General features: G+C 43.7%; 1 protein-coding gene across 6 annotated transcripts in view; it reads left to right on the top strand.

Annotated features, from left to right (window-relative positions):
* LOC143179065 (uncharacterized) overlaps positions 1 to 25,049 on the top strand; it is a 241,932-nt gene that overhangs the window by 210,274 nt on the left and 6,609 nt on the right. For all 6 annotated transcript variants that reach the window (XR_013001893.1, XR_013001895.1, XM_076378087.1 and 3 more), the window contains exons 5-10: positions 4,353 to 4,486; positions 19,365 to 19,455; positions 22,445 to 22,693; positions 23,259 to 23,523; positions 23,819 to 24,272; positions 24,428 to 24,692. Coding sequence is in view for 4 of the 6 variants with exons in the window: in XM_076378087.1 (XP_076234202.1) it covers positions 4,353 to 4,486; positions 19,365 to 19,455; positions 22,445 to 22,693; positions 23,259 to 23,523; positions 23,819 to 24,272; positions 24,428 to 24,692 (1,458 nt within the window). In the remaining 2 variants the exon portion in view is untranslated. The remainder of the gene's footprint in view (positions 1 to 4,352; positions 4,487 to 19,364; positions 19,456 to 22,444; positions 22,694 to 23,258; positions 23,524 to 23,818; positions 24,273 to 24,427; positions 24,693 to 25,049) is intronic.

Raw genomic sequence — 25,049 nt, 5'->3', positions numbered from 1 at the left:
TCGATGATAACGCGGGCGTTGTTTCGTGACGGTGCGCCGCATAAAATCCGGGAATCGACGCTCTCGTTCGCGTACACCGATCGTTCTGTGTACCGATTTCTCTGGAATGCGCTGTGAAACGAACGCCGCGGTTGCTCTGCGTTTCCGGTATTTTCAGAATGGGAATTTCAGCAGGGGAAACCTAGTCATTTGGGTCGCAATGGTCTGGCGATCACAGGAGAACAAATGCCTATTGTAATCTTTCACAAATTCTTATAAATTAAATATTAATTCTTGCACTATTTTTCCTTTTTTTAAAGCAAGTCTTCTGTTCAAAAAATTTATTGGAATGGTTGATCCATGAATTGCGATCGAAATACAAAAGAGGTGTCAAAAAAGTTTGCTAATCGATCGGTGAATCTTTTCGATACATCGACGTGATGGGTTGCCCACTGAATCTCGTTAGGAGCATACATTTTTCACACGTTGCACGTGTCCCGAATGAAACTCACGTGCGGCTATCGATCGACGTGCCCACCTTTTGTCTCGTTGTGTAAGCGATGCTGTGTTCCTTTTAGAATATGTTAAGCCCCCCTCTCCAACTACTGCCGAATTCGTCAGATTTCAGTACAGTAGCTTCACGTGCGAGAACACTCGTTAGTTGGAATAATCAATGAGAACTAGTTATCTTTCAAGTGCTATAGAGTCTTATTTGAACCCAGAAGCATTATTTCTTTCTTTAGAATAAATGAATACAATGGGAAATGAGTCTGTGGTTAGAAACGTAAAATAATAGCGAGCTTAGACTTAATGAAGTGTAAAATACTTGTTTTGAATGCAAATATTTTGACTCGATCTACTTCATTTCTTCCAGCAAGTATACGTGTCTATATCGAAGATTTCTTTATTCGCATCTGCTTTTTTGTAGGATGCACGTGCCTCGCATGCGAGCGACACTGGGATATCGATCGGCGTCGGTTCTCCCTGCTCAAGTGGCAAAAACAGAACTAGGTAGATTGGGTTTTCGAATCTGCTACTTCATACGCGGTTACTCGAATCCAAAAACCACTTGGAACAATTGCTACATTATCCTGACAAGACACTTGCGTGTATCGTGTTGGTAGTTGCGTCAGGTTCCCCAGAATTAGGCCTAATTGAATACTAACTATTACAGAAAGCTGTTAGCAACGAAATTCTCTGTAATCCACAGATAAATTTGATAGCAAAGATTTAACTCGTCTAGGAATCTAATATATTTTATTTAATCTTGAGAAATTAGGGCACTATTATTCTTACCAAAAACAGCTATTAGAATTGTACGAAACTAATATCTGATCGCCGAATTTTCCCCTGAAAATCGTAACACGAAAACGACTTCCTTCAGATTCATCTGGTGCATTTTAACACGTATCATCGAAAACAATGAGAATAATGGAATCGCGAGCAAAAACAAATAACCCAGGGGGTATCGCGCGAGAGAAAGTCAATGAGGAAGATTGGACAGATCGTGAGAGTGAATTGGAACGTGTATAGTGACTGAGATCCAAGGGAATGGGCTGCTGTTGATGAGTACACGAGAGGACGAGTGTAATTGGAATCAATTGGCTCGAATGATTAAATAATAGGAAGGATCTAGCATGAGGGTTCCGGATCGACGGGAATAAAAGAAACGATAAAGAGAGAGGAACATCCTTTTCGTGGGAAATTGAATTCTTTCAGATCTGTCCTTCTCTTTCTTCTCTCCTCCCTTCTACAATCGTAACTGAGAGATAAGAGAAATTGTGATCGTGATAGTCTGAGGCTAAGCGACAATCGAAATGAGAATCCTATCGCGTTTCTCCGTTGAGATGCGATCATAGTTATGAGATGATCGGGATTCTAATCAAAATTTTCGGTTGATACAGCTGACCGAAATTCTAACCCGAATTCTCATCAGAGTTCTCAGATAACTCAGATTCTGATCACAATTAAAACACTCAGAAACGTGGACAGAATCGAGAGATGATCGTTTCTTTAAAAAATTCTGTAAGTATTCTAGTCATCTCGCTAAAAGCTTTTTAAATCCTCCTTTTGAAAAGAAGCTTCCAACTTTAAAAGGGACAACTTTCACGACTTTCTAGATCCTCCTAGCACGCTCGTCACAATGACGAACGTTCCGTTGACCCGCGAAGAAGGACAAGAGGCCCGCATTACGGGCAAACGAAAAGCAACCCCCGAAAAGAGGAATGCTGAGTACAGGGGTAAAGAACGTTCGTCGAGATTTAAGGCCCCATAAATCCGGCCAGGCCATCCCTTAAGCCCTCTGCACGGTGGTCAGTCGGCTTTTACCAGATTGTATTCCGCGATATCTTCCGTTTGGACCCTCGGCTAAACACCTTTCACCTGACTCTCTTTAATAGACTGCCTCCACGCTGATTGCTACGACTTTTGGTATCGTCTATCCTGACTCCTTCACAGCATTGTAGGAAGAATTTCGATGAGTGTTGGGTTTCTTCCACGATTGAATCCTTTGTCGAGATAAATGAAATCACAGCATAACAGAAGCAGGAAAATTAGACAACTGAAAATAGTAGAATTATACAGTGTACTTATTGTTCTGGATCTCCACTAGTTTGAAATTCACAAAGCATCGGTGTACTCTATTCCACTGATTGAGAATTCTCGCAGTAGCTGATAAGAGACAAACCGAGTGGATCAAGAGTAGAGATCCGGTAGATCCCAGGGAATGTGAAATAGCGGAGGACTAGCTGCGATCCAGTGAAATTGAAATGTTAAGGGAATGAAGCCCGTGCTGGGTCAGACAGGATCCCCAGCAGATATTCTACTCGGAAGCTCGAAACGGTCGGCAGATTTTCCAAGTTTCGTGCACGGTGATTTATTATCAACGACTGTGGGCCAGTCGAGTTAAATCGCGTGAAATACTGCTTTCGGCACATTGGTCGAGCGCAATTATTGATAGACCGACAGACTGGCCATGGAGAGTAGGTGGAGGCGCTTCTAGCCGCGTACTGAATCGAAAGGGTGCAATCAATGTACCGTGCAACGGTTCGATTTAAATTCATGAATAATTCCTCCCACCGGCGATCGAAGATCGACGAGTCCTCTTCCATCCTCTTCCGCGTTCTTTTTTTTTCGCCCGCTGGCTCGTTCCGCTCGATCGGGCCGAGCTTGCATCTCTTGGTTTAATCAAGAAAATGTCCGATAACGGAACGTCTAGTCTGTTTCAATCCAGATAGAGATCGTGTGGAAATATGTGGCGCTGAGTGGAGTCCTTTTTTTTAGAGGAAAAAAGATTTCGAGGTATTTGACGAGGGTTGTTGCATCGATGGTTTCATTTTCAACGAAAATTTAAATGGATGCATGGAGCTTTTTTTATTTACAAGGGGATTAATTTTAAAAAATGTTATTCTTTAGCGACGAGGGAGAGAAATTTAAAAAACACGCTGGAAAACTGACTGCCATTCCTCTGTGAGCCAATCTGTTTTTGATCCATATAAAATAGGGCGAAATTAAAAGGTACGTACAACTACAGCAAAAATGTATCGAATCTGCGCTGGCAATAAAAATGAGATGTACTTTTCTCTGGTATTTTTTTCAAGCTTACAGTTTGAAAATTCACGTATTTCTCTTTTCCATTGACTGCAAAAAAAACGGAGTTTCGATCCGCATAAAACTCTAAATGACGATTCCAGTCCACGAGAAATCTTCAGGAGGAAGACCAAATCGCCGGAAGCGAAAGCTAGGAAAAGTCTCCCTTATCGTGGGTAGATCAGCGTTATCCAAACGGGAAAGTCAATCGTAAATACAACGTATTTGCCTGGAAGGACTTCTAGCCGTAGTTTTATTTGCTCGTTAAGCTCCTCTTCCCATTTTTCTTTACGACTCGTTTCGTGTCTCGCGGAGGTTAGCCGCCAGCAATGAACCTTCGATCGCTTATGCTCGTTCGAGCTGAAAAGCGTCGACACAGTTCCAGCAAAATTTGCTAGAGTCTCCTACAGATCTTAGAGGGGTTAAAAGAATATTGAAAATTATCATTTCGAGGGGACTGAATCGTTGGCGTGAGTCAATGAACATCTGCAGAAAGAAAAATATACGTGCAAACTTCCGTGTCAGGGGAGAAGATCAATGATCTAGAAAAGATGTAGATTTGCATATGAATTGGATGGAATAAGCACGAGTTTCTTACTCGTTATGGAGGGCAGTGGAACTAGTAGATTATAGAAGGGACCTAGATATTTCTGATAAATCCTATTTCATGTGAAATTGAATGAAAATAAATTATTCTTACATTTAATTCTTCCAGAAACTCCCACTGAAATTGTTAAAAAGACATTTGTGCTCCAAGACTGACAGAAAAATCTTATTTGTTGCAGAGAGAAGCTACGCAACGAGATGTGGAACGCGAACGACGACAACGAATGGAGGCGGAAACTCGAGTACGCGAGGTTACGGCCGAAGCTGAGAGAGCACGCTCCAGAGTCCATCACCTTCAGAGGGAATTGGCCAGGTAAGAAGAACCAAGTCCTTTAATCACAGCCTGTAAAACAGCTTCAAAAGCTGCAATCATTTTTACACGAGAGGTGCCCTGAAAACAAATATTCCAATATTTGATCCGAAGATTTCGCTGACGTATCAATTACTCATATTTCCACGCCTCGGCTTTCCTGTTTGTGCAACACGCTTCAGTTTAATCAAAGCTCTGAGAGCTTATACCTAGTAAAAACACTCGAACCATCCGAATGGAAAATACGTGGAATATTAATCGCGAGGGATCAGGATCGAGGGGAAGACCAGAGTGTATTCAGTAAATTCCAGAGTAGAATCAATTCGAAAGTAGAAACAGTTTACCTTGAATCTGGTCCACAAGCGGAGACTACTGATAAACCTCTTTCGAGGTCCCTTAAGAAGAATACTTTCCAGATATTCCTGTATTATTCAAACCCTGGAAAATGTGCTCAAGGCTGAGAACCAAAGCCTCGTCGATAGAAGCTTAATTTCGCTGTCACACGCGCGTCCACGTTTCCGTCAGCAGGAAAGCAGGCCTTAAATCGATGCGATTTCCAAACATCCGGCAATAATTCCAGACGCCTGTCGGACATCGATTTCTCTCCTTCCTTCGGCCTGTTCTCCTGTGGCGGGTGCTCGTGAAAATCGCTTATTTCATCGAGGCCGCAGACAGCACTTTATTTCCCGTGTTCAGGCTCGCCAGCAAAAGTACCCAGCCGCTATATAACGTATAAATAATGAGACCGCGTTTCCCACGCAATAACTAGCGGATTTCATGGTAAATCATCGATATTGGCATTCTTCCAATAACGTATCGCGACTAGGAGCCGGTCACCCTCGCGGATATTTTATCAGGGTGTATCGAGCTGGCCGAGATTACGAACCCCTCCCCTGGCCCTCCATCCCCTCCGACTCGTGGCGCGAATCGAACGCGGTGGATCGTGAAAATTCTACCTTTGCTGCCCTGCTCGACGCTCGCTTTTCCGCTCGTCGAGCGATTCGCGTCGCGTGGAATTAACGGGGTCTCGTTAATTCTTCCGTTTGATTAACGCCACATGCACCGGTCACGGGACGTTTCGTGCGATCCTGGGGCGAAAGGGTTTCTTTACTGACGATTTTCAGAGGGAGCTGGAAATGAGGGGAAAAGGGTGAGATGTAGATCGTGAAAATGTAAATATATTTGCTGTGAGTTGCTGTTCTGATTAATCAAAGTCCTCCTGTGTTTGCAGGAGTTCAGAATACTTTGGAATTTTTGTTAACAGCGTTAAGACTCGATTTAGGTCTTTCTTGGGCTTCGGTTTAAGGGTTGCTCGAGTGTAACTAGACATTATTGCAATTATAGATCATTTCCCTTTTTTCTGAAAAAGGTACGATAACGTAAAGTGCTCACGAATAGCGTGTGACCCGAAGGCTAAAGGGCCGACGATAATTCTTTCATATTGGCTCCTTCCCAGCGACAAATCTTGCTATCGAGCGTGCCACCCCTGGATATATTACACCGAATATGGGAAGGTGGGACCGTGGCATTAAATCGTGGGTGGTTGTTCGATTCGTTACTGGATCTCATCCAGCAGAAGCTAAAATCAAAGAATCTACCATTCTGCGACCTCCGTTTTTCGGGGACCTTAGAGAGAAGAAACCCTTTATTCCCAGACACCATCCTAATATCCAGTAGCCGACTGACAAACGTCCCATTCCGAGCGACTTATTTATCGCGGCAATTTCAATCGGTCTGGAAGTCAAACAAACGATTATAGCAATCATACGTCTGACCCGGGCATTTCTTCCATCGGTCTACCCAATAAAAGATGAATTAAAACCATCCATTAAGGATTCTTATCGACTCCTTATTTTACGCCTGGTGGCGTGTAACTCGATGTAACGGCTGGCAGGAATTTATAGTCCCATAGTGCAACGCATGCCGTGGAAGATTAGAGAAATCGATTTCTTCGCTTTCCCTCTTCTGCCGAGCTGACGATAAATCCTGTGAATGAAAGAAGAAAACACTTCTGCGTTGTTAATGTGTTAACATCGCAATCGAGGCGCGTATGAAATTATAAGATAGCCGTGAAATCGAGCTGCGCCTTCATAACTCGCAGTAGCGGCAATAATTGCTTAATTATCCGCGATTCGTTAGTCGTGACCAATTATACGGAGCCAAGTGTTAAATGAGGTATTAAGTGCGGTGTAAAATACAACGGCGAAGCGGCGGTGCGTGTCCTGGAATCGCGCAAATGGACAAAATTTAATTCCTGCCCCCCATGTTCGATTGTATCTGCCCAGGCACCGTGGGATGCGATATTGAATCCAAAAATTTTAATCGGCTATTTTACCACGTGTGCAATTTACAGCTACGATATCGAGGGAGAATTAATTACAATATTTTTCAATTTTATTTTTTCGGGTGTTAATGTATTATTGGATTTTCTTGGACGATATTAATTTACTAATTTATTGAGAATTATTCTCAGGTATAATGAAACGAATTTGTAACAGGGATTTCTGTAAATGAGCAGCCCTGAAAGGTTAATATAGAACCGGGTTTATTGGATATTTGATAAATATTCAAGTCAGAGATATTAGACATGAAGGTTCTGAATAATCCAATCGACGTAATGTTATGGTGTGCGGCAAAGAGCCAAGAAGTGTTTTGATAAACTTCAAACTCCCACGATATAATGCGTATTATTCCGGTTTCGGAGGGTTATTGGCTGCGGGAGATACGACAACAGTGCCAAATGGGGTCCGCGATAAAAATTCGTTTCACTGGCCGACGATAACATCGCGCAGAAATCGTAAGAGGCACGCATACGAGCCAAAAAATAGAGTAGTACTTCACATTCTTATCAATGAAATTGCGTATCAGCATTTCCATTCAAAAGCAGGACCCTTGAAACATAAATAGACCTCTACAAACGCTAACAACCCTATACGAAACCACCCCAAATTCTAAGCTCAAGAAAAATATAATACAAAACAGCAGAGATATCATCTGCAGCTAAAAGGACACTGAACTATCAACCTTATTCCCAAAGAATCTCGTCATCCACAGACAAGGAAACTTCAGCTGGCGGTAAAAGGCAGCGGAAGTTCGCTTTTCAGATCTCCAGGTCTCCCCTGACCCCACGTGAACAGTCGTCTCGTCAAACAGCTTCGTCGCAGCCAAGAGGATGCTTTTTAGACGGCTTTCAAAGGCTCGTCAGCCGTGACGCGTCAAAGCGCGATCACGAAGATCGCTAGCACGTCGGTGGCATTACCATAACGATCGTGTACGAGCGACGACGCGAAAGACGTCGATGACCGACATGTTCCCTGTGTCTTTGTGCGCGGCCCTCGCGTGTGCGTGGCGTCCTACGCGAGTCACGGAACTGTGAGAAGCGCATCGGTGCTTTTGTCGTTTGAACGCACAATGCACCGCCATCCTCTAGTTCCTCGTGGCAAAATGCCACGAACAACCCCCTTGCAGGATCGACCATGTCCTGCTTCCGAGATGCGTTGGACGTGACTCGTTGAGGGGAGCTCGTGGCTCTGGCTCGACGTGCCCTTGCTCGAGTCTGCTCCGACAGATTCGATACAGTGGAACATGGACTTCTGGTACTCTCTTCTGAATGAAACATGTATTTATGGCTCGAAGAAAGGGTTTCGTTGGGAAATATATTTCGAGTGGAGGACGTATTGGGGTTAGGGGTGGATTGCTGGAGAGTATTCAAGTGGATATCACAGTAATACTACTTAATGGAAGTTGGGAAGTACGAAGTTCATAAGGACTAGTCCAAGAGTTAGACCAACAGCTGGATCAAAGCAAGAGCAGAATATTATACTACAACTAAAATTGCTAATATCTTTGTAGATATTTGTAGAAATGATTTCTCGTCGTTTTGATGGAAATATGATCGTATACGTTATCCAGTACCTAGGCGTATAGAGAGCAGCAGCTAGAGGGGACCACGAAGATTTACATCGAAGGAAACCCTCGGCAGCAGCGGTATTAAATCACTCATGACATCGATCCGCACCCTTTTCCCGAAACAATGTTACGAAGCCGCGCGGTTTTACCGCGAAACGAGTCCGACCAAGCAGAAATGAACACGGAGCTCGTCTCCATCCTCGTCTCGCCTCGTCGCTGTCCTGTTCAGCAGAGTCCGAAGTACGCCTCGGGGATGACAATGGTGGAAAGCCCCCGTGAAACTTCGCCTGCGACGAGATCCGTATTCCAGGGGCCAAGGAATTACCGAAACACTTAACAAACATGAAACCATTTAGTAGAGAGTTCGTAGGCAACGATACCTGCCAGATGAAGATGTCTAATAGAACCGCGTCTCGTTAAAATGCAGTTCGGAACTTGGAGAACAACTGGGAGAACTTGAAATTGCTCGGGAATCGCGATGGAAGCCTTCGGGGAGTACCCTGCAGTTATTTACCCGTGAGTCTGAGTCTCATCTGCGAGAGACTTTGTTGATTAACAATAGAAAACTTGCGTACGGTCTCCTAATGTCTCGTTACGGGCTGCTGCTTGATTTTCGGGAGGCTCTGAGGTTACATGGCAGATGGGGGTTGATAACGACAACTCGGAGCCTCGGGGAGGGTACGCAGAGGGCTGGAAACTCGTAGCAGTTGATGCAAATGACTATGAATTTATAAAAACGTGGCATGGGCGAGCTTAGGATTGGGGGAGTTGATGCAAATAACAGTGGACCTGTGAAATTCTGTGCAGGGGATTGGAAATCCCAATTCCGATGCAATCAATGAGGACTGATGAATCATGAAATATAGAACAGATCATTCTGATCGTTTGGAATTAGTTTGGAAGCTCTTGGAATCTAGGAATTTCATGAATCTAGTGGTATTTCAGTCATCAAGCTTTGATTTCAGGGATTTTAGCATCCTGTGCTACGTGTCTGTCCAATTACCCATATCTCCTGCAGTAATGAAAGGATCCATAATTCTAAAATCCTAAATTACCATACCTTTTTCAGGAATGTAATAACTCTGTAGCAGCTGCTTCAGAATTATTTGTATCGATCTCATTAAAATGATTTCACTTGAACTCGTGGAATATAATGTCATTTAAGATTTCATTAGTATTAAGTTGAGTATTCCCCGGGTAGTATTAAATTTTACCTAGTGTTTTAGTGTTCATAAAAGACAATCCTTCCGTTTTACGCAATACCATTTTATCTCCAGCTACCGTCACAGTCGTAGCGTTTATGTCGCGCCGTCCACGAAAATCGTAAAATGAAAGACGTATTACGATCAATCGTGACTACTACCTGGTGGAAAGTCGATAACAGTTCCCGCTCACTGTTATATCTGTCGCTACCGAGGGAAGTGACAGTCTACAGACAGCAATAACGGCTGCCACCCTTTTCGAGATCGGGACGTCTGTTCCTTTGCGCCTCGAGTCATCTGAACATCTTGGACCGAACGCCATATCCGATCAATCTATGCAGTTTTATTACGGATCTAAACAAAATTATAGCCTACCATCTATGCAGTGAGTTTCATCCTAGTTTCTTCACATATATCTCTGCAATACGTGTACTTTAGCGAGGTTCTCACAAAACTGACTTCCTTAAACTATATGAAACCTAGAAAATTTGCAGATATAACAATAACAGTCTCATAAATAACCAACTTATTTTTAATTAAACATTAGGTTCAGCTCGCAACCCTACTCGCTAAATCTCTCCCACAATGCACATCCAAGCGAGTGAACTTTTTCATCCATCTAAACCCCCGAAAGAAAGTGGAAGAACTCTCCCTTTCCCTGTTCCCTGGAAGATTCAATCCTGCTTCATCCCCTAACGAATGAGTAGAAGAACACAAACCCCCTTTGGCGCGAAAAACAGAAGGCTGCGAAGCGTCGCGTCGCGTCGCGTCGCGTCGCGTCGCGTCGTTGGCAAAAAGCGAACAGTCGAATGTGCACTCGGCTCCTTTCTCGAGGCTGCCAAGGATTCTAATCATACGCTACCCTCGTCACGCGTAACATCGGCAGCCAAAACGAGCAAGAGGCCTCTCGAACCAGGTTGAAAGATCAATCCGCGCCGCTGTGCATTCCTCGGGCGACATGTTTTCCGGGAAGGAGGGAGGGAGGTCTCGTGCAGCGCGTGTAACACGCGAGGAGAATGCGTGTACGCGTATTTTTTGTTTTCGAGAATATAACGCGACATGATGCATTACAACCGGCCGGATATACCGGCTGACGGTTTTCTGTCCTGAATGAATAATCGCATCGGTTAACGCGACGCGTTCACCCGTCCCTGGCTCCCCTCCCTTCTGACCCTCTGCCTTGCGTGGGTGCTCGTTAATGCAACAGCTTTGGACCTGTTACCGTGGCATTTTTTCTTTTCGTTTCTTTTTTTCTTTGCCGCTTATTGGTGATTAATATCCTGCGATTCTTCTGTGAGATAAGGGATCGAGTAGGTAGTAGGAACAGGTGAAGTTAGTGGGATTCTTAGGATAGGATAAACATTTGTTTGTTTTTTATGGAAGTATCTATTTGATCAACTTTAGAAATTGCTATAGTTGCATAGGAAATGAATAAGCAGTAGTATACATACTTATTCGCGACAGTGGGTAGATTTATGACAAAGTATCGATCGTCCTGAATTACACGCAATGCATTCAGCGAACTCGAGGGGTATTAACAATTGCTGCAGTCAGAGATAAATTCCCCTACCGATGCGTTTGTTCGCCAGGGTAATTGCTAAATTTCCCAGTGTATGAAATATAATTTATTATTTAGGTAATGATTAATTATGCGCACAATTGCCCTCTAACAACAATATTATTTCCACGTCCCACGTTAATTATACCTCACTCTTTTGATCTCAGATCAATTCTATGTAGAGTAATTTCTATGGAATTTTGTGATCCAGCAAAAACAGTAGGAATTCTATTTACGTCAGCGCAGAAATAATATTCCCCGGAGTGTTCCCATTGCAGCATCAGAGAAGGGGGCGAGTAAGAGGCAATGAATGCGCTTGCACGCGTACAAACTGCTAGAGCGAAGTCGCGACGCGTGAATCAACGATAATTAATTTCCGTAATTTCTCGTCTAAGTACGCGGGCCGTGTGCACCGCCGCAATTTATGAACGGGCTGCACGAAATGTCATCCCACGTGGAGGGGAGTATTCGCGTGCACATTTCGATCTTCATTCGCGAGCATTAGCGCACATCCAGGGCCACGTAATTGCGTGGCAAACTTTCAACTTTCGATCGTCTCGTAAACGGCGCCAGTACATCCGCGAAATAACGCTAGGCAGCGTGCAACAGCTGCAGTGCTCGCTTTCATACAACCGACTCGATCTTTCTCTCTTCTTTTTCCCACCAGTTTTCTTCTTTTTTCTCCTCTGCTTCTTCCTTTCTTCCCCTTCACCCTGATTTTTCTTTTTGGACCCGTTGTCTGCCAGTCGTGAAACGTCTCCTGGGTTCTTTGTTCTAATTCAGGGAAACCATTCTGCTAGAATTTACTCGTGTTTGTAAGTTAGCGTCTTCCCTTTATTGCGCTCTGTCATCTTAGATTTTTATTTGAGCAACTTTTGGCTTCCTCATTCCAACAGGTGTGCTCTTTCTTCGTGGGTTCTTTGGTACAATTTTTCACTTGATTCTGGTTCACGCGAGTGTGTAAATTCTGTGGAGTAAAACGGTCTTTATGGGAACTTGAAATTCGGTGAAGGAGGTTGAATTATTTCAGGGCTGTGAAAGGACGGTGAACCAGGGAGAAATTCGCGGGAATACGGAAATGATGGGGTGGGAAAATTATTCAATTCCAAAGTCCGCATGGAAATGGCAATCTCGATGGTAACGATCGAAAATTGCCACCGAAATTATGGCCCGTCCGTGTGTCGACGACCATTAACTTCGAATTAGCCGCCATTTCCTGCCGAGCACTTTTCATTTTTCCGCGCGTGATTGCGAGTCTTCGCTACAGTTATGACCGTAAAATATAATACATGGCCGGCTGTCGTTATTATATCTGACCATCCAATAATATCTCGAGAATGTGCAAAGCAGTAGATAGTCCATTACGATCGACGAGTAACTCGCTGCAATTTGGGAGATCGTTTTCGAGTTCACGTTTCGCAATATTAATCAAGAATTTTTATCGCCAGTTGTATACTTTTTGCTTCTAATTTAAGTAGAAAATTAGCAGAAATAGACTCGGGTCAGGTTGGCCCTCATGCTCAAAATTCACGTTGTCTTAAAAGACTCACACTTCGCTGCCATTTCGACTGTGTACTGTGTTAATTATCGCACAGTGTACATGAGAGATTGGATCGCAGCCCGTGATTCCGTTCTCCATTGTTCCGTTTGGCGTTATTGCGCCTCCACGTGATCGAACCACGCTATTTCACCCTGTGATGGCGGCGTTCAATTTATTTTACCGAATACAGTTTTACGAGTGCCTGTTAAGCACGGTTACCATAGCATTGTATTAGCCAGATACGGGGCACCGTTTATTACGCGTTTTATGGCCAGAGAGTCCCTTCCACGTTTCGTCCCTTCGTTGCTTCTGTCTCCTTTTGTCCTGCGTCTGGTCTCGTCAATGCATCGCGTGTGTATCGACTGCTGTATCATGGAATGGTCGTCAGTCATCCTTTCAGGAATCCAGGGAATTAAATGTGGGACTGCTTAATCGTTGATTGCGCCTCGTTTCGAGAGAACTAGAGGGAGGACTGTTTTTATGTCATGGATCTAATTCGGAGAAAATATTTTTTTTTATAGTGTCTATTTGGTGACTATTAGTGTCTATTCCCAGCTGACAAACTGACTTCCTGTTATACTAGTTTTAAGAGTCACGCGAGGTGGAGTGATGCATGATTTTGGGATAAAAAATGGTGATGTACGAGCATAATTATCCTTTATTGACTTTGGTAATTGCAATGTAGCAAAGTCGATTTTCATCGCTATCGATTCCATTTGATCAAAGCTGTCATAAACGTGGATAACCGAACATCCAATGGATTGAAAATTCGGGTAGATATCGTTTCACATAATAGGATACCATGAATGACACGAGATAAACGATACCTTTGTGGGAAAATAGTCAGGCGAGCTCAACTCGATTATTATCGCCTTTCAACAAGGCTATAGCATTAGTTAGATAAACCATCGATTCCCATGGATTATGGGTTATATTCTGTTACAAGCGTATCGCTTCGATACATGGAACCTTTATTCTAGCAGGAGACAGTACAGTTTTTTAAATAAAAATCATTTTCCATTCCACGTAAGCCAGTTTCCTCTTGGACAATATTCCCAGCACGTAATTTTCTCAATACTTACCACTGGGCAACTTTCTCTTCCTCGAAGTCACCCCTAAAAAGCACGCCACCCCAATCCCCTGCACCCTAAGACGAACGCTTGCTCACTTCCGCTTGCAAATGATTGTATAAATCGCTGCGTAGAACTTGAAACAAAATTTCTATAGCAACAACCATATTCAGATAATATTCTCTCCCATTTAACAATTTTTTGAAATATTAAAAAATATCACTCTTGACTTTTTACATTTCTATACTTCGAATAAGTCCGTATAAGATTGATTTCCTTTCAAAAATTTGTAGAATATTTTTTTCAGTCCTTTTCCTCTTCTGCTGAAATAAATACATGACTGACAACAGGCAAAATCGTCGTCGTAAAAAATAAAAGGGTATTCTCCGCCATGCGTGAAAAAACGATTATATTTATTCCCCCAAAGTAGAATGTACCTCGAAGTCCGTGCGTGTCAGACAAAAGCGCGATCTGGCTTAATAAACCAGCCATTATCGTGTCATCACACGCTGGGCAATCTCGTCTGTCATCGAATTCACTGGCAGACCTTCCTAAAAAAGGTACACGTGTTCGCTCCATCAACCAGGTTTGTCTTCCACAGAACGTCGCCCTCGTGCAATCCATACGAATGCATAACGAGACGCTTTACCCTATATTTCACTGAGTTTCTGCTAGTCATAAACAAATTATGCACTTCTACGGTTCCAAGAGACGAATGGCTTCTCTTCTTTCAAAGTTCTACTCAGGCTTCGATGATCCCTCTTCACAGAACTGGACATTTTTAGCCAAAATAAATCAAGACTAATTTTGCATTTAGGTAGACAATAAACTAATCGGTCAGTACTAAAATAAATGTGGATTTACAGATGAATTCATTTCACGCATAAAATAATAAAAAATATTCCTGGAAAGTAGGTCTGCCCATCACACTCCCATTCTACTTGACAATTGATAGTGACACGCAATCGAGTTTCTCTGCGCAGGTTTCACCGAAAACGAAATCTTCAGTGGTCATGGATGGTCCCTCGCCCACCTCGCAACACGAGCGTCGAATAATTATTGTTTACACGTTAGATCGCACGCGAGCGATAGAGAGGCACGCACGTTCACGCACACGTGAGCTGTGCAAACGCAGACGGTGGCTAAGGTAAACAGGTATCCACGAATATATTATTGAATCGGGGCGGGTGTTAAAGCCGCCCTTGCGGCAGTGCCTTTGTGTGCCGGCGCCATTGTTGTCCGTGGAAATTATTACGGGCGCTGACGAAGCTGCAAGGACGCTGTCTGTGCACTCATTTCTAGCGACAGGCTTTTAACCATCTCGAGAAATCTGGAGCTAAAGAACAGAGCCCCGGAAGCCTTAAATTGTTTCACAAGACTATTACAATTTAGAAGGATTCAAAGTTTCGTAGAATTTTAGGGGTCTTGAACTGCAAGGAGTCTTGACTGCCTTGAAAATGTTCAGGGTCTTGGAAAGGTTAACACCCTATTCCCTTTGTTACTGAGAATAGTTACTGCTGTTTAAAGTAGTCTTTTGAATGAAATAAAAGTCGACAAGAACGTCTTATCGAAGGATAACAACGCTAGCATGGATTTGTTCTAGCTCCAAGTAGTATAGATACGTGATATGTCAGACGCGAGTAGTCTATTCGCAGATAATTAAAAGTAAATAAAACCTAAAACTATTTAGCTTAGGTGTATAGATCCTCTCATGAAATATTGTACCCAGAATGCTAGACACTTGTTTCTACTCCATTAATAAAAAAAAAAAAGAATATATAAAAGTAGATGTTTAACTTTAAAATACCTTTCATACAGGTTTCTACTTTTCTACACTTCTTACAATTTCTTATTCTTTATTCACAAGGTCGTTCACATAAAATTTAACTCAGCCCCTATTTTCATGCTCCAACATCACAAAGCACAATATGGAAAGCCACAAATTTTATCCTCGAACAACCTCGCTTGCTCTGGCCTCCTTCGCCCTAACCCTTAATCCTTCTCCCACGTCCAGAAGACAAAGTAATCGGTCAGTTTGTCAATTTATCGCGAAAGAATCGGCAACGTTCAGCAGCCTTGTAACAATACGTCTTCCCGTTCCGTTGTTCGCCGTTGAAAAATGCCCACGATCCGACTCAATTCACGAAGCGAGATTAATGGCGCGCCGCTGGATGTTTTCTGTCACCGTGGAAGAAACTAGCCGAAGGAAGGGAACGGATACAAGCTCTTGATCAATTCCCTACACGACCCACGCTGGCAATTACCTTCGCTTTTGCACAATACCCCTGAATTAAATCGAATTTTATTTGCCAAAGGAGCTTGTAACAATTGTTCGATTTTTAGAGAATTTTAAAAAATAGAAGAAAAATATAGATCTACTTATTATTAATTTTGTAGACACTATACTTTTATGCTCGTATATCAAATTTTCCATTTAAGTGTCTCACTTTTTATACACCTTGGCCCTCATTTTTTTATAAGTGCAAGTCACTCTTCACTCGCGAAATTTGAAGACATAACACTTGTGAAGTGTTCCATAGCATTTCCAGAACCCCATTTCCCTTCCCATGAAGTCTAGCCATCCAGAGCTTCTATCGCCAGCAGGAGCACATGGCAGCGGCCAGCCGTTTCTCCTGATTTACGGCTATTGCCGTGCAAACTCGATTATAATGATGCAGGGACACGCCGCGGCGAATTACACGCGGAAACCACGTCGCTGGACTTTCATTAAACGATAATCATCTTCCGCCGCGACAGTTGCCCGAAACCGCTCGAAACCGACCGGAACAATGCGACTTTCGCGCATTGTTTCCTCGCTCTGTCGCCTTTTATCGCGACTGAGGCTTCTTATCCGCGTGAGGAAAGAAGCGTAAAGTGGATGCTACAGAAAAGTTAACAATATTTGCGTAGGAGGGTGTGGAGTTTATTTTTAATTTGGTTGAGAAAGAGAAGTGACTGTTGCGATTGTAAAAGCGATAGGAAGTGCTTGAAAGAGTTATTAGTGAAAAATTTCATTCCTTGAGGAATGGAGTTGACTAGCTAAGCAAGATTCGTCAAATTTCATGGAAAAGAGACACAGGGAACAATGTGTAAAGTGAACCCTCAGGTCAGCAATCTTGATTATCCATCCTGTGCGAACCTCCCTGACAATCGCTCTTCTGTTTGCGTTTATAATTACTGTTTGTCGAGCATTGTTCTTAAGCCTGGCGCCTGAAATGGCACCCCAGTTGATAAGTTACGTGAATTCGCCGCGGAAAACCCTCTTTCATTCGGTGCCACCGACCTCGGGGTAAAACTCTAATGAAGGAGGTTACGGGGTTACTTCTGAACCCCGTGAATTATTACGTTATGAGAGGAGAGTGAGAGGAATAAGATGCCTTCATTTGTCGACATTTACGAGCTGCGTGTATGAATTTTTAAGTAGCTTCGCAAGAAAGCAATTTAGCCCTAAAGAATTAAAAACCTGAGGAGAAATAATTATAGAAAATTCAAGACAGGAAATAAAAATAATGAAAAATATTTTTACAAGTGAATATGATAGAAGTACTTAAGAAACGCTGTAATTTAGTTTCTACTAAAAGTGGTATAAAAAAATAATTTGAATTTTTTATAACCTCGTTACCAGCCCATTATACCACTGCAGTATTGACTCTACACGACTCGAGAGTTAATAAACTACCCCCATACGCTAAGTAAACGAACATGAATAAAGTAGACGAAGAATTAGGGAAAGTTGAACGATAACGAGATAAGAAGCGGACGCGGTGGTCGTCACCTCTTCAACAGAACGGTTTATCTTTCGTTAAGGCTCGATCGTATAGTTCAATCTTTCGAGGAGCACTTTCGTAATCGTTTTAGAAGCACATTAAGAGTTAAGGCAAACTGGAAACTTTAACGAGTCAGAGTTTTAAGCCGATTAACGTCCACGAAGTCCACGAATACACACAATCCCGGCGTCTGAGCAAGCAAGTTCGCCAGGACACAATCAGCTTATTCGCGGGAGTTTCTTTTTGCGATCCGACATGCACACAAGTGAATCTCCTATGAGACGACAGTAACTGGAGCTAATAATAGACGTTCTCTGTGACGTTTCTCTTCCTGTCACTCCTCCCTCGAGAACTGAAGTTTTAAGTCTTATAAAATCCACTATGGAAAAAGTTTCAGCTATTTAACTGGCAACCTTCCCCTCTGCAAACAACGCATGGAAATGGCATTAAGCCACCGCCAACGAGTAATTGCCAATTAATCTTCATTAAACCCTTCCGTGTGACTGCAGATGGCTCCTATGAGATAGAAAACAATTGGACGTTGGCCCAAAAGCGCGCAGTTAGTTTGAAAGTTAGCTCGGAAAGTCTAGAAGGAAGGCCGTAGAAAGAGGGCGAGGGGTTGGAAAGGGTGCTGCCAGGCGTTGAGGGAAGCCCTCGGTTCGTCTCCCTCGAAAAGCTTAAATCGGCTTCATATCTCAGCTTCTGGGACCCCTCTTGTATCTCTAATCAGATCATTAAGCTCGCGGAGCGTGCGCATGAAGAAATCTCGAAAAGGAAAGCTGCAGGTCGCGAGTCACACGCGAATATGTAATCGAATCAACCTTCAGGGGCTGCGACTTTTCCCTGTTCCATCGTTTACAGATAAACCTCTCGGTACACAGTGAATCATTAGTCTGGAACTGGGGCAAGGGGTGCGTTCCTAAGATTGGTTGAACTCCAGTTTGTTTTGCTCCCCCATTTTACCTAAGACATCTTGAGCTTCGTTTTCTAACTCGGTGGAGCGTCTTGTGCAAATATTTACTGTATTTATGTGCATCCTTTTATCAATTATGCAGATTTTTGTTTTTTAAGGAGGTGAAAGGAGGTGATTCTTTGAATTTTCAAGTTCTTGCTCACATTTTTTAATGATCTAATGAGTAATAGATAGGTACTGGGATTTCTTATACAATTCCTTCGCCTCTTCACTTAACTCTCCCAGTGCACGTAGGCACAATTGATCTCTCACCATGATAACATCACATATCCATGACAAAGCGCGCAGGAGCTCACGTATAAGTGGTAATTCAGGGTTAATAGACGCAGTGTTTCCACAACAGATGGCGAAACTTTAGCAACGTGTTCCACTCATCTTGGGGATGAAAGCCCTACAAATTACAGTCGCAACTGTCTTCTAAATTACAGTCATTCCGTTTGCAGCTGCGATCATCCATTTCGTCGACTCACACCACATCTCAAATGCAACCTTAACATTTTTAATCCCAGTTAAGGGTAATTTGATTACGTAAGTGTCTGGCAAAAGAATAAACGAAATCTTTCAAGTCCTTCCGCTCTAAAATTAAAAAGAAATTGTTAGCGGCCCAGACAATCGTGAGCATTATTTGATATTTTATTTACCGAAGTGCGTTTCACTCGCTGAGCACGCCAAACTCTGAAATATTAATATTTCACGGTAGAACTGGCATCCCGAGAGCAACTGAAACGTGCATAACAACGGTCTCCTCTGCCGTTTGCGTACAAGAGGCGAAAGAGATTGGACCACGGTTCGCTTCAATTAGAATCTTTTCGACGAGAATTAAAATTGGACTGCTCCTTCAGGCGTGACTGATTTGTTGCAGGATGGAGGAGTCGTCACGGGGGTTGCTGCAGCACAAGCACAGGGCCGAACAGCTGAAGCAGGAGAAGACCGCGCTCACGCTTTCTTACGAGGTAAGTCCCCTCTTCAATCTACTTTCAATCAGATCAATCAAGTCCTGCGAGATTTAGGTATACTATAAATAGCCCAGATAGAAGGCAATTCTTGAGATATACGGATGAGCGAATATTTTACATAAAGTTCTCTACAAGCAGTTCAAAACTAGACTATTAATTAGAGTAGACACTGATAGATTAGAATACGAGTACATATATCATCACGAAGAGACATCTTAGAAGAAGCTCAATTATAGATACTCTAAAGTGACTGAAAGAAGTGTCCTTCCCTCTCACCATCAACAAATCCCCGAATCTCAGGCCATTCCGATAGCCAATGATTCTAGGTATTTCATATCACAGCAGCCTATTCAACATCCACTTCGACAAAGTCTCATTCCCCCGAATCAAGCGGGATTTCAATTTCGCCAGCCAGGCCCGTTCTCCTTAAATTTATATTCGTTCGAGTGGCTGATCCGATTTTAATCAGCGAGGTTGAAACGGAACGAGAGGCATCGCGGAATATCGGGGACCAACCCCCCTGTCGTTGTCGATAAGCACGAGCAGATAACGAGGAGCGATTCTCTGCTGCCTCCCAGCCGATCCGACGATTCGACCGTTTATCGTCACGGCTATTTCGTTTTTGCACGCGGCGGCGGAGTGCACGCGACGACACTCGCGTAAAAAGCTTCCCCCTTCGTCGAGTGACAGCCCGTTCCAAGCTGTTATTGTATTTCACCGAGAATCGTCGTGCACGATCGTCCCTGGGCAGCGAGACAAAGCGGGGACCGATTGCACGACGTGCACCGACAATTCGCCCATGCCTAATGCAATTTATTTCGTCCTCTTATTCGATACGTTCGCGCAGGATCGAGAAGAACGTCGAAACTGCGTCGAACGGGGACTGAATTCGATGGGAGCAACCGGGCGTATAGAGATATTGACTTATCTGGTCATCTGGCGATGGAGTTCAGTTTTGGCGTTTCCATTAGTTTCTCGGTAGCCTCTGGAAGTGACACTAGTGGAAAGAGGCATCGAGGAGCAATTGATCCGGAGAGTTAAGAGGACTCGTGTATTAACGACATAGTAGAACCTTGACAGTTGCGGGTGGACCTTGTCTGCTGGGTTGAAATGGGAAAAGGTGGACAGGGTTACTCAGTAAGAATAGGGAGAGTAAAAAGTGACAGGTGGAGGAACATGTAATTGATCGTAGGTACCTTGATAGTTGAACGCGTCGGCGCTTCTTGTGTCGACAGTCATCGAGGTCTTACTATTTTTTGTCTCCATAGCTATAGAAAGAACTCAACTCCCTTTGCATCATATTTTTCATTTAATATTGATCATTTCTACCAAGGGTACGTGTACCAATGACCCCCTTCTGTCTTCTCAAACCCAAAAAACGAAGACTCCGAAACAATATCCCAATCAAAAGTCTACACTCAGAGATCAATCATACCCATTGAAGCGCACCCCTATCGCTACGCTACAGAATCATGAAGCAGAGTTCCTCGGGTAACTTTCCGATCCACGTCTATCGAGAACAAGGGGTACCTCGCGGAGGGGCGAAAGGAGGGGGTTCGAAAGTAAAATCGAACAGCTACAGAGAACTCTTGCAGGCGGCGCGGATGCTTCCTCACAGCCGATAGAGGGATTTTCAGGGGCTGGCATCGGTGGGGCGGCCGACATTGAACCAGGGGATCGAGTGACGATCGATAATAAACGGTATTTCGTGGGGCAGTGATGCACACCCCTCGTCTCTCTGAATCTACGACTCTTTTAGAAGCAAACCGGCCGTGAACGAGATAGTGCGTACATTCTAAGGGTTCGCAGTAAACGTGCCCGTTTACTGTTCTCCTCCCTTTTCATTGCACCACGTTACTTTGTTAAGTCTGGAATATTGGCCGTTGGCAAATACAAGCGGCGAAAGTATCGTCGGTTATTGCGAACTCTGGCTCTGGGGTGAACTGGAAATTGTTGAATTCTCCCGGTGCAATAGGTGTATGCACATGCAGGCGCCTCTGGCTTGGGAAATAAAGAAACAGGTTTAGGGTAATAGCGTTGATATAAAAAACTTTGAGAGAATAGTCTTCTTGATCCTTTCCGAGAAAGAAGAAGTTTATAGAGGATTAAGACACCCCGTCAAGGAAATAGAATAAATTCTCGTTTTACTTTCTTGGACTAAGTCAACTTGTAAGGCTTACAGATCCAGAAACTCGAGGGAAATTTCAGCTCTTTTAGGTACCTTTATTAAACTAATTTAACGCATTGAATCTACTGCATTTCCTGCACCACCTCTTCTGCTGCATCCCCGTGCAGACTGAAATCCACTCCAAGCTGAATGGTAGAGCTGACACGCTACTCGTGGATACTCGCTGTAACCGCGGTGACACGTTTCAGAATTAGATTAGAAATTTCACGGGGCCGATGCGTGCAATTTAGAAGCTCGGAAGCGGCAGTGTGTCTCCCGTCCAGCCGCGACCGACGATAAATTACGAGGAGCGTGGGAGAGGCGTGCGTGGAGTCGTCGAACGCGTCGCAGGGAGAGAATTCCAAGAAGAGGCCAGTTTGTATTTTTATTTTCCATCCCTGCGCGGGGGATGACAGAAAATCGTTGAGCTCCCTTCGTTTTCGGAAGAAAAGGGGGTGCAGACATTAGAGCAAGGGCCGCCACGGCTGGCACGACTGTTATAAATCAGACACACGCACCCTCTATTAGCACCCCTGTCTCCGACAGGTCCCAGCAGCCCTAATTTAACGTTAAACGCCTTTCTGTTAATAACGGCCGTTCGCGTTATTAACTCTCGCCGCGAGCTGCAGCCAACTATTCCACCAAAGTTGCGCCTCACCTTGAGACCATCGCTATCCATGGGACATGGTGGCAGCGTGGGAGTCCTGGGTGGGTGGCTCTGTCTAAAAACTGATTAAACACAAATTTCGATCAAATTGAGCCATGGGGTATGTCAATGTTAAGAATATTAAGTGACACTAATCTTTTTTTGTAAAATAGGCACGTGTGCATCAGTATCAGGCGCAGATCTCAAAGCTGCAGCTGGAGAACGAGTCGATGAGGGGTCAACTGCGGGGTCTGGAGGCTGCATGTGCTGGAGAAGTGCACGCTGCATTGGTGGCACGTTTGGCGACTTTGGAGACGGAGCACGCTGCTTTGGCACGAGACGCCGACGCCCAGCGTCGACAGTACGAGCGGTGCCTGGACGACGTCGCCAACCAGGTGGTCCGCGCCCTTCTATCCCAAAAGGTTCATTGCTATGCTCTCGTTACCACGTCCTTTACTTCTATTTCTGTCGTGTACTTCCTTCTTTCTTCGTTCGATCAATTCAGTGTATTGTTTAATTCCGAATAATCTCTTAATTACTGTGGCAAGGATGATGGATATTTTTTATATTTGAATATGAAAGTAAGAAAGTTTGATTTACTCTGTATTCTTAACTGTTCGCTAATATTCTGATGATTATTCTAATTCTAAACCAAAGATTGTCCTTAACATCCTGTCTGATCCATCTGCATCTGCTGAGCTGCAAGGCTGTTAATTTATCAAGCAAAGTGATTTTCAATAGCCTAATATGATAGCTTGCAGTGCCTAGTAATATCTTAAGTTTCCAAAAATTTAGAGTAATAGAATCCACTTGAAAATCAGTAGCAACAGTATCGCGAATCGCAAAAGCTTGCTCGTTCTAGCGCAATCCAAGTTTCAGCATTGAAGTCTCCAAAGCTCCGTTCTTTGTCTGCTAACGCGCTTTCCATCGTTCCAGTTCAATAAGAATCGATAAACCAGCTGACCATTATGCCTTTTCCCTGAGCAGGGTCTTAGAGAAGAAATCGGAGCACTGCAGAGGCGTATTCGGGAGCTCGAGGCACAAAATCGAGCGCTTTCAGGATTGTTAGCTCAAGCTGCGAGTCCTGGGAGCCCGTCAGAGCTGATTCAAGGGATCCTCGAGGCTGGACCAGCGGCTGTGGTCGCTGCCCTTGGTCTAGACCCAGCTTGGGTCCCTTTATCGAGGCCTCGGTCTCTCAATCTACAAATACCAGTGATGGCGACCACGAAATGTCGAAGAAATAGACCTTTGGGTACGTCTATTAATACTTTAACATTGCATGTACTTGAGACCCCCATATCTTCTTCAAATCAATCATTTTCTTTATAGTTCAAATTGGGTGCCATCTAGAATACTCTGTGGAGTACACTACTCACTAATTATCTAGTTTCTACTCTCTTCCTGGTCTTTCTAGCTATTTTCGAAGTAAATTACTCACCTATGAAAAATGAAAAATTACTAACTCATTATTACCACACTTATGTCTTTCCCAAAAGATTGAATGTTATTTCGAAATGTTATTTTATTGTTCTTAAAATAAAATTCAGCTCAAAAACCGTCGGAGGAAGAGGGCAGCGAGAGTCCAGAGAGTGGTAACAGGGACGAGGGTTACTCGACAATGTCCAGCGACGTTCAAGGCGAGGGTGCGCGACAGGAGCCCTCCCGAGGGTTAGAAGATCTCAAGGAAGCGACCGATGAAACCGAGGCGGATGTTTCCCCGGATGCACGATTGGTCGCCCTCGACGCAGGCGACCCGGATGTCCTCTTCCTCCCACTGAATCTTACTGTAGGGATAAATCCACGCCATAGCTATCCACCGACCAAAGACTTGTTGTCGTATCAACACGTGATGCGCAGCTTCTCCGATAGTCACCTATGCCTCAAGCTGACGACGACGACTAATTTCACACCTTACAAGCTGCCCAGCCCTATGGGATCGTCGTCCCTTCTTCTGGTTGAAGAAGAGGACTGGGATGCTGAGTACGTGCAACAGTGGATCAGGTTTGTATAGCATATTTATTTATAAAAATGAAATTTGACTTAATAAAAAAAAGTCTTCTGATTATTTGCATGGTAGCAATCTTTTATGTCTGAGTACAATAAGCATAAAGAGAATTTTTCTTAGCATAGCGATTAAACAGCGAGATAAATTCCAGGTTGGACGACAGCAGAAGTGCTCAACAACATCGAGACCTTCTCGAGTTGGAATACGACCGAGCAGAACTGGAAGATTGGAGTTTCTCGTTGTCCACCGAGGACCTTGTCCAAAACGAATCCACGGTATGGAAGGAGCCAGCTGCTATCACCACCCCCGCCCTGCCAGCAATCAAGGAACATAATCCTCTAGAATTGGAAGAGGACGCGAACGAATGTTTGTGGAATGGTGCCAGTTACCTTGCTGATAGAACGAGAGGGGAATTGGTACGGACCTTGCAATAGAATATAATATAGAGAATACGACAGTGCTCTTGCCAGAACTATTTTTGACTTCTCCGCTTTTCTAAAGGTCTCCAAGCGTAACTTTCAGATAGCGCCTTCTGCTAGGCAACCAGCTTAGCAAATGTGTTAGCTTCTGCACTGCAGAAGTTTTGCACCAGACAAAATCAATTTCAAAGCTTTAATATTAACACATTCATAGATATTCAGTAGTCCTTTTATTCAGTACTAATTTCAAATAAATATAGTCTACAGATAGCTGCTCTATTAACTTCTACGATAGGAGCAAAATTGGCGATCTCAAGTCCTTTTCTTATCTACAATTCCCTTATTATCATACAG

Source organism: Calliopsis andreniformis, chromosome 1 (assembly GCF_051401765.1).
Source record: "Calliopsis andreniformis isolate RMS-2024a chromosome 1, iyCalAndr_principal, whole genome shotgun sequence".
Taxonomy (NCBI): Eukaryota; Metazoa; Arthropoda; class Insecta; order Hymenoptera; family Andrenidae; genus Calliopsis; species Calliopsis andreniformis.
This window is presented reverse-complemented; position numbering and strand designations above follow the sequence as displayed.